Source organism: Chaetomium tenue, assembly GCF_020726465.1.
Source record: "Chaetomium tenue strain MPI-SDFR-AT-0079 chromosome Unknown F5144scaffold_2, whole genome shotgun sequence".
Lineage (NCBI taxonomy): Eukaryota > Fungi > Ascomycota > Sordariomycetes > Sordariales > Chaetomiaceae > Chaetomium > Chaetomium tenue.
In genome coordinates, this window is record NW_027117330.1 from 2,666,847 (window position 1) to 2,683,494 (window position 16,648).

The 16,648-nt window shown below is 56.9% G+C and overlaps 5 protein-coding genes across 5 annotated transcripts; 4 read left to right on the forward strand and 1 right to left on the reverse strand.

Annotated features, from left to right (window-relative positions):
- Positions 1-132: 132 nt before the first annotated feature.
- Positions 133-1,187, forward strand: F5144DRAFT_562255 (NADH ubiquinone oxidoreductase subunit NDUFA12-domain-containing protein). The gene is made up of 7 exons (XM_066788306.1): positions 133-322; positions 379-399; positions 465-471; positions 532-609; positions 676-718; positions 776-934; positions 1,000-1,187. The coding sequence occupies exons 1-7, from the start codon at positions 272-274 to the stop codon at positions 1,046-1,048; spliced, it is 408 nt and encodes a 135-aa protein (XP_066646562.1). The 5' UTR covers positions 133-271; the 3' UTR covers positions 1,049-1,187.
- On the reverse strand, positions 1,188-5,134 carry F5144DRAFT_505913 (NAD(P) transhydrogenase beta subunit-domain-containing protein). The gene is made up of 4 exons (XM_066786456.1): positions 5,013-5,134; positions 3,776-4,947; positions 1,615-3,723; positions 1,188-1,550 (listed from the first exon to the last, which is right to left on the reverse strand). The coding sequence occupies exons 1-4, from the start codon at positions 5,114-5,116 to the stop codon at positions 1,516-1,518; spliced, it is 3,420 nt and encodes a 1,139-aa protein (XP_066646563.1). The 5' UTR covers positions 5,117-5,134; the 3' UTR covers positions 1,188-1,515.
- A 2,837-nt stretch (positions 5,135-7,971) lies between these two features.
- Positions 7,972-9,514, forward strand: F5144DRAFT_562267 (glycoside hydrolase). Its single transcript, XM_066788307.1, has 5 exons — positions 7,972-8,391; positions 8,448-8,510; positions 8,569-8,619; positions 8,695-9,040; positions 9,108-9,514. The coding sequence occupies exons 1-5, from the start codon at positions 8,180-8,182 to the stop codon at positions 9,213-9,215; spliced, it is 780 nt and encodes a 259-aa protein (XP_066646564.1). The 5' UTR covers positions 7,972-8,179; the 3' UTR covers positions 9,216-9,514.
- On the forward strand, positions 9,515-11,317 carry F5144DRAFT_562269 (glycoside hydrolase superfamily). Its single transcript, XM_066788308.1, has 2 exons — positions 9,515-10,326; positions 10,397-11,317. The coding sequence occupies exons 1-2, from the start codon at positions 9,978-9,980 to the stop codon at positions 11,215-11,217; spliced, it is 1,170 nt and encodes a 389-aa protein (XP_066646565.1). The 5' UTR covers positions 9,515-9,977; the 3' UTR covers positions 11,218-11,317.
- Positions 11,318-12,929: 1,612 nt separating this feature from the next.
- Positions 12,930-13,942, forward strand: F5144DRAFT_482298 (uncharacterized protein; the record flags this gene model as incomplete). Its single annotated transcript, XM_066785328.1, has 2 exons — positions 12,930-13,295; positions 13,349-13,942. 2 exons carry the CDS (start codon positions 12,930-12,932, stop codon positions 13,940-13,942), a joined length of 960 nt encoding a protein of 319 aa, XP_066646566.1.
- Between the last annotated feature and the right edge of the window lie 2,706 nt (positions 13,943-16,648).

The window sequence follows — 16,648 nt, forward strand, 5'->3', positions numbered from 1 at the left end:
GCTACTGGGAAGGTCTCGTCTAGATTTTGAAATCGCACTCGGTGTTGAACTTGCCGAAACTGCGAAGATGAAGCTGGATTGTATGGGCGGGGGACAAGTCTTGGCGGCTAGGGTTGTATGAGCTTGACCATTGGTTCGGAGCCACCCGGCCACAACCCGGAGCTTCCACTGCGTCAGTTGCCCCATCTGCAACGGATGGCTTTAGCGCATCGGTGCTCGAATTGAACCTCACAGCATCCCACCCACGGTCAATTGGCCCGCTGCAGCAACCATGTCGAGCATCTCGAGGACGCTACGCAACCTGCGTAAGGTTGGCATAAAGGTTGGAAACATGAGCATCATAATTAGACTCGCAACAAGCTGACAATGCGACCGCAGGATGCCTGGCACCAGATGAACGTGAGCCCCCCTCGACTGCTTCGACCTCTCGACGACCGCTAACCCTCGCCGCCTCTCGACGACAGTACATCGGTACGTCTGGATACGGATTACGATGAAAGCCAGCAAACAACGACTGACAGCGGCGTGCAGGTGACACCAAGGCCGGTACCTTGATCGGCACCGACAAGTTCGGCAACAAGTTTTTCGAAGACAAGGACGACCTGCCACGTCCGTCACCCCCTCGCCATACCCCTCTCACCCAACCCGTTCACTGACCTCTCCGCCCGGCCACAGTACGCACAAGATGGGTCGACTTCGCCAAGCACGACTATGACTCGTGCGCCCGCCCCGACTCCCCCTCGCGCGCTCCGGACCCGGCTGACAATTAGCGCAGTGGTCATATCGAGCCCCTCTGGCACGCCTGGATTGCGTATGCCGTCGACACGCCGCCGAGCCAGGACCCGCTCATGGAGCTGGGCAAGCGCGCCTGGGCGCCCAAGGAGCACGTGCCCAACCGGACCGCCACCCTCGGCGCGTACAAGACTTACAGCACGTTCGTCTATCTCCCTCGGCAAGGTAGATGTGGCGCGGTCGTTGTTATGCTGACGCCGGAAATAGGACGAGGCCTAAGATTAGCGCATGGGAACCATATGCTGCCCCGAGGTAAGCAGGCACAGGAAGAAACGTGTGGGGTGGGGGGTGTCTGTACATACGACTTGAGAATAAGCCGAAACTCAGTTGCTGCTACACCGAGAGATATATATTGGGCGCTTTTCCGAACCATGCAACTTGATCCGTATGCAGCGTTGCAACTTGCAAGGATTCGAATCACTACGGACTCCGTTCATGACAGTTTCACGGTGAGTTGACTGGGATAGTTCAAAAGCTGTCCATTCCACAATCTCGACAACCTCCAACATAAACTACCTATCCAAAGCCAAATGGGTTCTTCGAAGACAACAAATGCAGGTGCCATGCAGCATCCAAGCGAAGAGGAAATAGACCCAAAGAAACGGCTACCAAGCCCTCTACTCGCGCGTCTAGAAGTGCAAACAGATGCATGCAACCTAGTCTCGATCTAGCGACGGGGAGAAGTGGATATGTACGGGCCATATATACTACCAGATCATCCTCCTACTTGAACCGGGCCTCGATGGCAGACTTGATGGCTGTGGCAGGGTTTGTCAGTCTCCTCCCGCTTACTCGTCACAATCACGTAAGGAGGTAACTCACCTTCTGTTGTAACCCTAGCGTCTCCGAAAAGCATCCTCGTGCCGGGCATGTAGAACATGGGGTTCGGAACATCAGCTACCACCAAGTTAGCAACGGGCTCTCCTCCATACATCCTTCCTGGTGTTTCCTTACCATAACCGCTCGCCATCCCCCGCTTCATCACCACGACCTGCTTGCTCTTCCACGCATGCAGCACCGGCATGCCCGCGATCGGGCTCCCCGGCTCCAGCGCGATGGGGTTAACCGTATCATTAGCCCCAATCACCAGCGTGACATCGGTCTCACCAAAATCGTCATTAATCTCATCCATCTCCAGCACAATATCATACGGCACGCTGGCCTCAGCCAACAGCACATTACACTGGCCCGGCATGCGACCCGCAACCGGATGAATCGCAAAACGCACGCGGACGCCCTTGGCGCGCAGCATCTGGGTGATGTCGGAGATGGCGTACTGGGCCTTGGCGACGGCCATGCCGTAGCCGACGACAATGATGACCGACTCGGCGTTGGTCAGCGCCTCGGCCGTGTCCTCGACGTTGGTCTGCGTCACGGTGCCTTCGACCTTGTAGTCGCTGGTCGTCGGCGCCGCGATGCCGCCGAAGAGCACGTTGACGAGCGAGCGGTTCATGGCTACGCACATGATGTAGGACAGGATGGAGCCTGACACGCCGATGAGTGCGCCGACGGTGGTCAGGAGCGAGTTGTCCAGCATGAGCCCTTCTGCGACGAGCGCGAAGCCGCTGTAGGCATTGAGGACCGTGATGACGACGGGCATGTCGGCGCCGCCGATGGCGGCGGTGGTCGTGAAACCTTTGAGGAAGGACATGGCGGTGTTGGCGGCCAGGGCGCCGGCGGCGATCAAGGGCGCACCGGGGGCCATGGTCACGAACGCGCCCATAGTGGCGGCGTTGGTTGCGAGGAGACCCGAGTTGATGAGGTGGCGGCCGGGGAGCATCAATGGCTTGGAGGACATCCTGCCGGCGAGTTTGAGGAAGGCCACGATGGAGCCGGTGAAGGTGATGCCGCCGATGAGGACGCCGAGGTAGGCCGTGACGAGGTGCAGCGTCGAGACGTGAGCCAGATCAGCCATGACGCTGCCGATGCTGGTCAAGACAGCGGCCAAACCGACAACGGAGTGGAGCGCGGCAACGGTCTGGGGAAGGTCGGTGGGAGTGATGCGCTTTCCAATCAAGAAACCCAAGATGCTGCCAATGGCCGCGAGTCCTCCAAACTGCGTCAGGACCTCAGGGGAGAAACCAACAGCCAGGAGCGAGGCAAGGACACCGGACCCCACGCCGAGCATGCCCAACATGTTGCCCATGCGCGCAGTGGCCTGTGAGGCCAAGCTGGAGATCGAGGTGATGCAAAGCACGGAGCTCACGAGGTAACCCGCTTGAACAAGACCAGCGGCGCCAGTCGAGGCAGCTGCCAAGAACCCACCTCCAAAGAGGACACCCGGAATGGCATACAACCACGGATACTCTGGGGGATCAGTCGGGCGCCGGAACATATCCAACATGCGCTTGGTGATGACAAAACCGCCAGAAACGTTGACAAAGGCCAGAAGAACCGAGGCTGCACCAAACATCTGCGGGATAGTCTCCGGGAGGTAACCCCCACCCAAGATGAACAGGCCACCAACGCCAACCATTCCAGATATGGCGTTCGTGACGCTCATCAGAGGCGAGTGCAGCGCCGGGCTGACGCCCCACACGACGCGGTACCCGATGAGCGAGGCCAAGGCGAAGGTAAAGGCGTTGCCCATGAACAACGGGCCCGTGAATTTACCCAAGGCGAGGGCCGACCCCATGCCGCCCGTGATCAGCGTGACCTCGCGCGAGGCCTTCTGCCACGGCGTCAGGGCGACGACTTCGGCTTCCTTCGAGGCGGTCGGTGTCGGAGCAGCGGCGGGTGGCGGCGCGGGGCGAGGGGCAGGCGGGAGGATCCGTCCGTTTTGCGTCACGATTGCCCCTCGCACAACTTCGTCGCTGAGGTCAACGCCGTATTCCTTGTCCTTGGGAGCCATGGAGAGGAGGAACTTGGTGATGTTGTTCGAGTACAGCGTTGACGATTGCGTGGGGAGCCTCGAGGGGAGATCGGTATAGCCTAAAGCTGTTAGAGAGGACGGTCAAGGGAGTCAGTTCTCAGAGAAGCATACCGATGATCTTGACGTCCTTGTAGGTGACAAGCTTGCCGGGCTCGGTCTTTTCACAGTTTCCGCCAGCCTCGGCCGCTAGATCAACAATGACAGACCCGGGTTTCATGATCTCGATCATGGACTTGGTGATTAGCTTCGGCGCCGGCTTGCCAGGGATCAGGGCGGTGGTGATGATGATGTCTACCTCCCGCGCCTGCTCGGTAAAGAGCTTCATCTCAGCCTCGATGAACTCCTTGGACATTTCCTTAGCATAACCGCCAGTACCGGAGCCCTCTTCGTGTAACTCGACCTCGATGAACTCGGCACCGAGAGACTGGACCTGTTCGCGTGCAGCAGACCGGGTGTCAAAACCGCGCACAATTGCGCCCAGTCTCCTCGCAGTGACGATCGCGCTGAGTCCAGCGACACCGGCGCCAATAACCAAAACCTTTCCGGGAGGGATCTTGCCCGCAGCGGTGACCTGGCCAGTCAAGAAGCGACCAAAGTTGTTGGACGCCTCGAGCACTGCCTTGTACCCAGCGATATTGGCCATGCTGCTGAGAGCGTCAAAGACCTGCGCGCGAGAAATCCGAGGAATCAAGTCCATGGCGAAGATGGTAGCCTTTTGCGCCGCCAGCTTCTCCACCAGAGGCTTGTTTTGCATCGGCTGCAGGAAGCTGATGATGGTCTGCCCCTCTCTGGCGCTGCTGGTCTCGGCGGCGCTGGGTCCCCGAACCTTCAAAACGATGTCCGCGCCGCTCCAGACGGCAGACGCATCATCGACTAGGGTAGCTCCGGCAGTCGCGTAAGCACCATCATGGAAGTCGGCCTCGGCACCAGCGCCTTTTTCGACTAGCACCTTGTTGAATCCTTTTTTGAGTAGCAGGGCGACGTTCTGGGGGGTCAGTGCCACGCGACGTTCATTTGGGTACGTCTCCCGAGGAACCCCCACACAGAGCTTGGCATAGGGCGTCGTCACCGTCGTCGACTCGGTTGAGTATGCTGCGAGGCCGCGCTGGGGCGACTGGGACGGGATTGTCGACAAGACCGACGCGTGGCGGACAAGCTGCAGGGCCTGCACTTTCGGAATGGTGAGCGCCAGGCTGGGGGTCTTGGACGGCTCCCGCCGGTGCGTAGCATGCCATGCTCGCTGGCATCCAAGGGCGGGGCCGAGAGGAGCGGAGTCTGGAGGTCTGGTTAGGATCCCGACCTAATGGCTCTAATCCAAACCGAGAACTCGTCCAACTCGCGGGACTACTCACCAAGAAGACGGGCCGCTGTCGGGATAGAAACGCGTTTGGCAACGCTCGCCACGCGACGAGCGTTGTTAGCCACAACAGGCTGAAGAAACGAGGAAGGCATCACTGATATCTGCAAACGCCCGCACGGTCGAGGCAGACCAAAGAAGGTACGACCATGAGTTCACATGCGAGGCGAGCCCGCAAAAAAGAATGGTAACAGTGAAACCTCGTGGGTGGCGGGAGAAATGGAGAAGGAAAAAGGTGAGTTTGGCTTAAAACTGGTATTGTTCATTCGTGTGTCACTACTCTTGGGTACACGACATCAGTGGCGTGCAGGTGTCAAACCATTGGGTTGTGTTTCACCAGCGAAAGTTTTGGGGCAGGTGTTGGATGAGAGACAGAAACATGTCATGAAGCACCAGTGAGGAAGGAGATGCTCAGATGCAAATGTATGGCCTTGAGCCAGGGAACGCACACAGATCTACCCCGCCTTTCCCGCTCCCGTGCGGGGTCCGTCTCAACCCCCGGGCCATGTTCCAGCCAAAAGCCGGGTGTAAAAGATCCGGCAAAGATGAGAATCGCACGGGTGGTTGGCTGAGAACAGGATCGAAAGTGCCAAAATGGGCCAACACGCGACGTTGCGTGGGGTACGCAGTGAGCTCGCCAAGATGCACCAACCAGCAAATCCGGGCAGTTCTGGGGGGCAAATGCGGGGGTGGGGTCAGTGGGGCTTGCATCTGTGGAGTTGTGGGCCGACTCCAACCGTCAGCTGGTCCTTGTTCAGTGGTTTGGTCCACACACACAAACTGCAGCATCTCTCGTGAGTCTCGGTCTCTCAAGAAAGGATGCCATCCGTTCGTCCATTGCATGTCTCGGCGATAATGCATGGTGTTGCACAACATAAAGCACCTCAGATCCCTCGCTTTTCTGGGACTCGTTCCATTGGCCTTGCTAGCACATGCAAACCCCATCTCTCGAGACGGTGTTGCGCAATAACACTACCAGTTCAGCGAAGACGGGATGTTTCCGCAATTATCATCTCATCTGAACCGAACTTTCCCTTTGCATGGTAATGCCTCGTGGGCATGGAACAACGGGGGCAACATATCTCGAAAACGCTTTCCCAATGACGTTTATCGACATGTTATTGCGACTCGCTGTCAGTCTATTAATTAACAGGCGCTTGGGGACGGACGTCATTCCGGGCCGCAGATATATCTGCCGCCCGGCCAGCCCGGCCAAGCCGATGCGCCATATCCCAACGCGTTATTTGGGAGATTGATACAGACGTTTTGCCTTTCACCTCCCTTCAGTCTAGCTATCCCAGGTCGTAATGACCAGAGCCAAGGCGAGTACCTGCACTGCTACGACCCACCTACCTACTGCTGCTATATGATATGCACGGGTGAACAAGACGAAAGTGAGCCAATCTACCAAGATTTGCGTGTGGGCCATGTCGGAATAACAGCTGAGGGTAACGGGTTCATCATTGAGCTAAATTTGACCGATTTGGGTGGGTTAAGTCAGAAAATTATGGTGTTACCGTCAACCAGCAATGAGGTTACTAAGATAGCCCAAACAAAGTCTAGGTAAACACTGATTCTGAGTAACGTAGTGCAGTGGCATGTCCATGCTTCTTGAAAGTCCGTTTTCTCCGTGGATCACAAATCTACTTTCGGCAAGCTAAGGCTTGTTGGTATTTTAGGTTGTATGCTGCTCCGATCCATCTCTTCTTTGCGGCCTTTTAGGGTTACGTCACATCATCTGATACACAAGCGCACTCTGTGCTGTTAGCCCATGGGCATCTTATTAGTTCCATAGGTGCTGGCAGCCACCTTGCCACTGTAGTCAATGACACATGCATGAGAACGCTATGAAAGATGGGACAGTTTCACAAACCCATGTACGAGGTAGGTTTCAACCAATTAAACAGATGGTGGAGCTGTTAGTGCAACTAGGTACGTCGTGGGATCGTCATCATAGGCATCTAAAGGACGCTGATGTCACCATAGTGGCGTAGGATATGAGACACAAAACGAAGCTACCTATGGAACCTCGGCCAATGGAAGCAGGGGTGAGAGAGAAAGAGAGGCGAAATGAAAATGAAAAGGATCTGAAAAAAACAGACAGTCTGCCGTGGCTTCCGAGTTGGGTCGTGATCCAGCTACACCCCACCCATTTGAGCCTTTGAGATAGATTCAGGGGTATGCGAAGTTTGTGATACGGAGGGAAAGACAAATCCTGGAAGTTCCATCCAGGGTGGGCTGGGCCACACCTCTTTGTGAGACGAGAGTCACCATGCACTTACATCAACCAGCCGGCGGCACGCTCGGGGAGGATGAGGAAGTGCATGTCGATCATCTCAAGTGTTACTGTGGATATGAAGACCAGGTGAGGAGAGATAACACGGAAAAGGGATTGGAAAATGTGATCGTGTGCGGCTGAAATGAAGACTTAGCTGCAAGAGACACGGATTTGGAAGGAGGATGATAGACGATAAGAAGAAAAAAAAGAGAAAAAAAAGGGGGGGTAAAGAGGCGAGAAATGGGTAAGGAGAACATGAAAGCGATCGAAAAGAAAAGCAAAGGATGGGGGGAAAATAGAGAGAAAAGAGGAAGGAAAGTGGGATAGAATAAAAGGAAATAACTGTGTGTCCAAGCATGGGAAAGCACGGCTTGTAGAGTCTCATAAGAACGAGTTCTTAATACCTGTTTCGTTTAACACCTTCAGAGTTGCCTCCCGACTCAAGATCTGGAGTTAACGGCCCGTAGTAGCGGATCGAGCTCCCGATTTGAGACGATTCCTGACCGAAAATATCTTTTGACATCCCGCCGCTTGAGGCAAAGAGATGAAAGGGGACTAGGCGGGCAAGATTGTGTGAAGTTTCCTGAAACCCGCGGACGGTGCAGCTCCTTTGGGAATGTGGGCGGGCAATCCCTCGACATCATCGACTTCTCCACCAATCAGCTATGGGACTGTGCCCCTGGCAGTCCACGCCGAGATGGAGGACTACCTCCATCGACCTCAAAGCGTCCCGAGTACGAAAGGGATGCGGCGCTTTTTTTTGGTGGGTTAAGTTGATATAAGTAGGCCATGTTAGGCTGAGCTAGATGATCTTTTTTTATTACCGTTGCAAGCGTGGTAAATCACTCGACAGATCGCATATTAGCCACAGCTTCTCGTGATGGCACCCCTGACATCCGCGGCCCTGATCCTGGGCAGCCTCGCCAGCCTCGTTGCTGGCCATGGCTACCTCAAGAGCATCACCGTCAATGGCGAGAACTACCTCGCATGGCAGGTTGGCCAGGACGACTATGTCACCCCGACACCAGTTCGATACGCCCGCAAGCTTGCCGACAACGGCCCCGTTCCGGACTTTACCAGCAACAACATCACGTACGCCCAAACTCGAGGTCCATATGCTGTGAGGCCACTGCTGACTATCAAGTTAGATGCGGCGCAGGGGGCAACATCCCCGCCGAAGGAGTGATCGAGCTGAAGGCCGGCGACACTGTGTATGAAGGCCTCTTCCCGTTGAGTCTCACGACCATACTGACGCAATCCACTTCGCAGCTCCCTCAACTGGGATCAATGGGGCAGCTCTCACAGCGGTCCGGTGATGACGTGAGCCCCATCCAACCCCCCTCCCCCCCTTTTCCAACCTCGTTCAAACAACCAACCCTAACACACCCACCCCAGCTACCTCGCGCACTGCACCAACAACGACTGCAAGACCTTCTCCGGCTCCACCGGCGCCGTGTGGGTCAAGATCGAGCAGCTGGCCTACAACCCGTCCGGCAACCCGCCCTGGGCGTCCGACCTGCTGCGCGAGCAGGGGGCCAAGTGGCGGGTGACGATCCCGCCGTCGCTGGCGCCCGGCGAGTACCTGCTCCGGCACGAGATCCTGGGCCTGCACGTGGCCGGGGTGCGCATGGGCGCCCAGTTCTACCCGAGCTGCACGCAGATTCGTGTTACGGAGGGGGGCAGCACGGCGCTGCCGGCGGGGATCGCGCTGCCGGGCGCGTATGATCCGGATGATGCGGGCGTGAGTGGTTTCTCTTTCGGAGTTGGGGTGTTTGATGATGTGGTTAGCTGACAATGGTTGATGATAGATTTTGGCCGAGTTGTGGAGGATCAACCAGGGCCAGGTTCCTTATACGGCCCCGGGAGGAGATGTCTGGAGCGAGGCGGCGCCCAATGCGAACAGGGATGGCCCGTAGATGACTTGGGGTTTGGTTGGGGATGGGGAGATACTTTGACGAAACATTGACAGCGATATTGTCTTTCCAGATCCGAAGTCGCCTGTGACTGTTATGCAAGTGTCGTCTCCTTCACTCGAAGTCGTGAACTTTGCTGTTGACAATTCACTCCAACAAGATGGCTACAGCCCCTGAAGTTGAACGTGTGGTTAATCCCCGTCTGGCTCTGCAGGTCTCAATTCCCGGGTTCAATTGGGTTTGATACCCGCAGATCGACACTGGCTGCGCTTTATATTGGATCGGGCGGGAACAAGCGATTTTGCCCAGAAACACGGCTCTGCGGACGGAAGTCCTTCCTCCGCCCTCGGAGTTCCTCCACCTGGCCGGTTTGTATTTCCCCGAAGCTTAGTTAATGCCGGTATCCGTTCCGCAGTAACTGAACTGCGCGGTTGTGTCGACGCGTCCTGTTAACCGCCCCTCGGCCACTCGTAATGGCCCTCAATATCCGCTGCAAGGGACGATGACCCGACGGCCAATGAGGGGAAGTGATCGTCCTTTAAAGCATCAAGCTTTGCAAAGGATAAAGTAGGTTCGCGCCGAGAACCCGCGATACCAGGATTTCTCCAGACAGAGTGCCATCGACGTTCCCCTCCAGTGCGGTGGCGACGCCGGGGTATGGCGTGTATAAGAATTGATGGGGGGTCTTCATCTCGGCCATTGTGCCTCTAAGTCGGTTCAACCGCGGTTCAGGCGTACTCACCGATCTCTACAACCTCTGCCACCATGAAGTTCTCACCATCGTCGGCGGCCATGTGCGCGGCCCTGCTCCCAGGAGCATCGGCGACCATCTTCTACGCCGGCGTCGCCCAGTCCAGCGGGGAGTTCGGCGTTTGGAGCGCGGACGGAACCCCAGGGACCGGCCTACCCGGCCAATTCGGCAAGGAATACCAGTTCATTGACACCGCGGGCGTGGACATCATGACCGACGAGAACAAGGTCAACCTCCACCGCGTCGCCTTCCTGCTGGAGCGCATGTGCCCACCGGCGGACGGCCTCGGGGCCAAGTTTAACGAGACCCACTTCGACCACTTCAAGGAGGCCATCGACTACATCACGGTGACCAAGGGCGCCTGTGCGTTACTCACCTCTCTCCCCTTCCTTCCCCAACATACCCCTTCTTCGCAACCGCTGACAAAGCCCAGATGCCATCCTGGACCCGCACAACTACATGCGATACAACGACCCCTCCTCGCAGCCATACAGCGGCAGCGTGATCGGCAACGCATCCGACCCCACCGCCGCCACCACGGCCCAGTTCGGCGAGTTCTGGGGGGAGCTGGCCGGGCGGTTCGCCGACAACGACAAGGTCATCTTCGGGCTGATGAACGAGCCGCACGACATGCCGAGCGCGCTGCTGCTGGAGAACCTGCAGGCGGCGGTGGACGCGATCCGGGCGGCGGGCGCCACCAACCTCATTATCGCGCCGGGCAACTCGTGGACGGGTGGGCACGCGTGGTCGCAGGGCGGCGACGAGGCCAACAGCGCGTGGCTGCACAAGCTGGCGGACCCGGCCAACAACACGGCCATTGACATTCATGAGTATCTGGATGAGGATTTTAGTGGTGGCCACACGGCCTGCACGCAGGACCCGGCGGAGAACTTGGCGGATGTGACGGCGTGGCTGCGCGAGCACGGGCTCAAGGCCATGATCACCGAGTTTGGCGGCTCCAACACCACGGCGTGCACGACCATGCTGAACGGCATCCTGGACTTTATGGCGGAGAACGAGGAGTACATTGGCTGGACGGCGTGGGCGGCGGGTCCGTTCTGGGGGCCCAACAGCCCCTGCTGCACCGACCAGAAGCAGCTGGGCAGTCTGGAGCCGGGGAGCAAGGCTGCTGGTGGCGCGCCAAGTCTGTATGATACCGTGTGGCTGCCTGTGTTCCAGAAGAAGGTGCCGGCGAAACTGCAGTGGGGCGGGGCTGCGAGCGTGGATGGCGGTGAGTTGACGGAGAAGGCGTAGACATTCTCAGGGGGAGATGTGTATGCTGGGCGAGTTCGAAGGGGATGAGGGGGGGAACGATATGACTTAGCACCATAGCAGCGGAATTTTAAAAAGAGACACTGTCGTATTCTATTCCTCATCCCCATGACTGGTCAGAAAGCTTGACGCGGAGCACCAAAGGTTGGTTGATGTTGGGGGGTGTGGAATCCAGGGGTAAGGGGTTAGGGTTAGTATAGCGTTGTCCGCCAAGCCGGGGTCCAGCGCCTGAACCAGTGGCGCCTCTGAAACGCGCCCCTCACACCTTCTGGAACGGATCGACAGGAGCTGGGGGACGTGGGGGACGACACAACAATCTCTCGTTTTTGGTGTCGGGGGGCCTAATCCAGCATTTTTTGCGAGTGCATGAGAGGAAAGGCGAGGAAATGAAGTGGAGGAAAAGAGAATTTCCGAGGTCCAAGTGTAGGCTCGTCAAAGAGCTGTTTTGTGGTTCTGGGCCATTAATTTGTGGCGAGTGAAAGCAGGTGGCAGGAACCTTGAGGGTCGACAGAATCTCGGTAAATGCCGAGTTATCGATGGAAGGAGCATCCCACACTGACTGGTGCTCGCAAATTCGTTTTTGAACTGAACCTTCCATCGTAATGTCTTCAACTTCAGGCTCCAGGAAATCCCAAGAACCGAAGAAACGGAAGAAAACGTCCGCACGGCAACAGGCATCCTCCGACTCCACCACCGGGGGCGCTCCGGACGGGAAATGAGCGCCATTGGCTGGCAGCGCAACGCTTCTCCGGAAACCTCAACATCCGGGGCCGAAACAAGGCCAACCTTTTGACCGCCGTGGCGCGTGTCCCACCTCATTGGACACAGTAACAAACGCACACGAGCGGCGAGCCAGCAAATAACCGCGCAAAGGGCAGGCAACTGGCCAGAACCCGAACCAAGTCCGCCGGCAACTGCACTTCCGCGCCTCCAGGAATCAATCTCTTCCCACAGAACCACTTCAGCTGGTCTCGTGGTTCGTCTGTTCATCGGGTGTTGGGCTATCCTAACCCTTTCGAGCTTAATGAGATGAGTGACAATGAATGAGAAGCAGGGTTTTAATGGAAACCGTCAGTTCCGATGGCCACGCATCACAGAACCCAGGAGGGCCCTGCGGGTTGCGGCTCATGAGACAATCGCCGCAACGTCGCCCCGGGAAGCTTGGGCCACTACCAAAATGGTTTGGTAGAGAACTTCTGGTCTCGAATCCGAAACGAGGAAGGTCACTGCTTCCGCCGGCAAGCCTCAGTGCCGTTTTACAGTCTTCCAGCCGCATTCTTCGTCTGAATGCCGGCCATGCTGCCCTGTTACACATTCCGGACGTTCTCCATCTGGTCTCATGGTCAGCTGGATCCCTGCCCTGTCTCAACGTCAGCTTCGGCACAAAAGGTTTATCACCACATCTCGGTCCGCTCGTCAACTTCCTTTGTCTCGGTCTTCCGCTTTTCCATCATTTTTGTGTTACATTTCTGCATGCTGGATTCTGCTAGCTCCTTTTATTTCTCTTCCCTCGACCCATTGAGCTTAGTGTGCTGACGGGCGAGTCTACATAAAAGTCTACTGTCATTCCCTAAACCCCCTCGTCGTCGCCCGTCATGCCGCTCAGCCCACCACGTCTCCCTGCCCAGGTCGCAGCTCAATTCCGAGACTACAAGCTCCGTTGGTTGCCTTTGAGCCAAAAACAGTGGTCAAAGATGGCTCTCCAACCCTCGCTCCTCCACGTTTCGGCCCTCGTCCTCTTCGTCCTTTTCTCCTCCTTCCTCAGCCATGGACAGTCAGCAGCAACATCCTGCGTTTGTGTCTCCCACGACCACGACAACAAGCTAGCAGAGAAGTTTCCGAATAACGCGACGGGGGTGTTGAACGCGACCCTGGCCATCATTCCGATTCCGTTGGAGACGGCGCGGCGTCTAATACCAGCTCAGTATGGCATCCTGGAACGGGCCTACCGGGCCCTGCTCCCCGACTTCCCCCAGGGCATGTACCCGGTGATGATGCAGGCAGCACATGACCATGATGTCCAGCTTCGGGCGTATGGCATCACCCTCGAGGACTTTTCGGTTCGTATTTCGATCGGGTAGCTTGCACATGGGGCGATATTGACTATCTGCAGCGCGCTGGGTTCGAGTTTCCCTTTCTGGATCTCTCCGGGGACGGCTATTCCTCTTTCCGCTGGGCACCAGCTCAGCTCATCAGCGCCACGAACGATATCGCCGTCGAAGGATCACGAGCCTACGGAACCATCGTGTCCCCGGCCAAGTACGAACCGTTGTGTGACGCCTACAAGCGCCTGCCCAACGGAAACACGTATTTCAGAGCCAGCAGCGTGGCGTCCTCAGAATTTGTCGAGCTAGAGATGGCACGCGTCTCGTTTCCCAAATTCAACCCCTACCCGCTGGAGCTTTTCAAGAACATCACGAATCAACCCACCTTCGCCAACGCCACGTCGTGTGACAACATGATCCGGCTCTTCAACACAACCATGTCAGTCGGGGAGCACGCGCCCGTACCCGTACGCGGCAGGATCAAAGCCCACGCTCTCCCCTTTGAGGGCGAGACGAAGTGGACAGATATCTACGGCGTGCAGGTGGCGACGCCGTTCATTGAGAACAACTACCTCGAGTGCGAGAGCATGAGGGGATACTCGGGGACTGGCGGGCCTGGCGACTCGTATATACCTGGTCCCCAGTCTAATGATGCATTGTAAATATCTTATAACATGTAATGATACCCGGCATGGTCAGCCTGCAAATGGATGCAGTGCGCTAGCCATAGCTACTAGGACAAAAAACATAGAAATAAATTGAATAATACTAATAGTATCAAATCCCTATATGATGTCAACCCTGAGAAAAGAGGGAGCATATTAACGCAAGAGAGTGTGGATGGGAACTAGTTAGATAGGACAGAAAATATGAAACCCATCAACTAAAACCCATGAACGCTAAGCGCCTAAGGGGGATGACAAGGTGCCAAGGGGTCCTTGCCCGCGTGGTAGTCGGCGACACCCCGAGGACGCTACCGATACCGTCCTCAACCTAGCCATCTATAATAGAAACATTGTTCATTGCCCGCCCCAAAAGGTCAACCTCCTAGATGGAGAAGGGCAGGACACCCGTACCCGATGGAACACCCATTGTAGTTGTGTTGGCAAGCTTCTGCCTAGCACGCCCTGGGCTAGATAGGGGAGGCCCGAATAATCCCTTCGAATGGTGTGGATTGACTAGATCGTCAACATGGGAAGCAGGGTAGTAGTCAACACGTAGCAGACTATCAACCGAACCGACCCAAAGGCAATAAGATATATGAAAGGATGAGAACGAGTTATCGCCCCCGCTTCGTTGTTAAGGACAGATGAGACGGTACCAAGCCCAATATATACGATACTCATGGGGGGTTTAGAAAGTAAGAGCCAATATATTTCCGATGGCTGGCTAGGACCCGAACAGTCGAGGGTCTTGATAAAGCTTTCGGCAGCCTGGTCGAGTGGCTCACCTGGGTCGCGGGGGAAAGCACTCCAAGGAGGAAGGCGAGCTGTGGCTACAGCTCTCCTTGGTGGACAGTGGAAGTGCAGCAGGCCGCCCGGAAGGCCAGGAAAGCCGAGAGGCTGGCGAAGGAGACGCGGGCAGAGTACTGCTGGGAGGAGCTCGGCGAAAGGCTCAAGGACCTTGCCAGAACAACGCGCGAAGCACGGACGAGGGCTTGGAGGAACAACCTGCAGGAAGCAAGCGAGGCAAAGAAGCCCGATCAGATGTGGAGCTTGGAAAGATGGGCCAGGCTACGGAGCTTTTTGCCGCCGGAACCACCGAGACTACCGGCATTCAAGGCCTCGTCCGGGCAGGTAACGGCCGAAACGCACGACCAGAAGGCTAGCGCACTGGCCGAGAGGTTCTTCCCGGATCCACCGGCCAACCTAACGGACGTGGAAGATCAAACCTTTTTGGGCAGCTGGAACCCGGGCTTCGACGCTGTACAAGCAGTGACGCCGACCGAGATCACGGAAGCGATAGGAAGAGCAAGCCCCTGGAAGGCGCCAGGCGAGGATTTGCTCCCGATGGGCCTTCTGAAGGCGTGCGGAGCACCGTTAGCTGAAGTGCTCGCCCTTCTGGCGACAAGGTGTCTGGAGCTAGGATGGTTCCCGAACCGTTTCAAGAGGGCGAAGACTGTAGTACTACCGAAACCAGGAAAGGCTCCGCCGGTGTATCAGACCCCGGGGGGATACAGGCCCATTGCTCTGCTGCCAACCCTAGGGGAGGTAATAGAGTCAGTGGTCGCCAGGAAGGTCACTCAAACTGCAGAAGTCAACGGCCTCTTACCAAATGAACAAATGGGGAACAGAGCACACCGCTCCACAGAGCTGGCTGTCCGGCTAGTAGTAGCCCAGGTCCAGGAGGCGTGGAGACAGAAGGGTGCGGCGTCCCTATTGCAACTGGACATCTTAGGAGCCTTTGACACGGTCAACCACACCCGACTGCTAGCAACTTTGCGAGAAATGGGCTACCCGAGGTGGCTGGTCCTCTGGACGAGAGACTGGTTGACTGGTCGAGAGGCCACCCTTCTTTTCGACGGCAAGACGGCGGCACCGACGGCAATTCGGGCAGGGGTCCCCCAAGGCTCACCCCTTTCCCCTGTTCTCTTCATCCTCTATATTTCCTCATTATACAAGCAGCTAAAAGACGAGCACCCTCACTTGGCTATAACGGGGTTTGCGGATGACACCAACCTCCTGGTGTTTGGTCGAAACCCCGAGGCCAATGTCCGGCAACTGGAGGCGGCGTGGGAAACATGCATGCGATGGGCGGACAGTCGGGGGATGAAGTTCGCCCCGGAAAAGAGCGAACTGATCCATTTCAACAAGGGACGACGGCAGTGGACAAACCAGCTGGAACTCACTAACCCAGGGGGAGGCACCAGCCCCGTCAGACCGAAGGAGTCTGCCAGGTTCCTGGGAGTCTGGCTGGACCGGAAGCTCAACTGGAAAGCCCACCTGGCGGCGGTGGAGAAGAAGCTGAGGACCCAGAGCTATGCCCTGTCGAGGCTAGCGGCATCGACGTGGGGACTGGGTCTAGCCAAAGCGCGAGAAGTGTACACAAAGTGCATCCGGTCAGCGCTGGCCTATGGCGCATCGTCGTTCCACATTCCCACGGATGTGGGAGGCGAACCGGTGAAGAAAGGCATCACCAAGGCCCTCGGGAAGGCCCAGAACAAGAGCCTGAGGATTGTGGCGGGAGCCTTTAAGTCTACCCCCATCCGTAACCTCGAGACAGAGACGTGGGTACCACCGTTGGACTTATACCTAAACAAACGGCTTGCAGATTTCGAAAACCGACTCCAACAACCCGATCTGGACGACGGCCAAGGCGGCAAAAAGACGGCGGGGAGCGTTATCCTTACCGCCTGCCGCAAGATACAG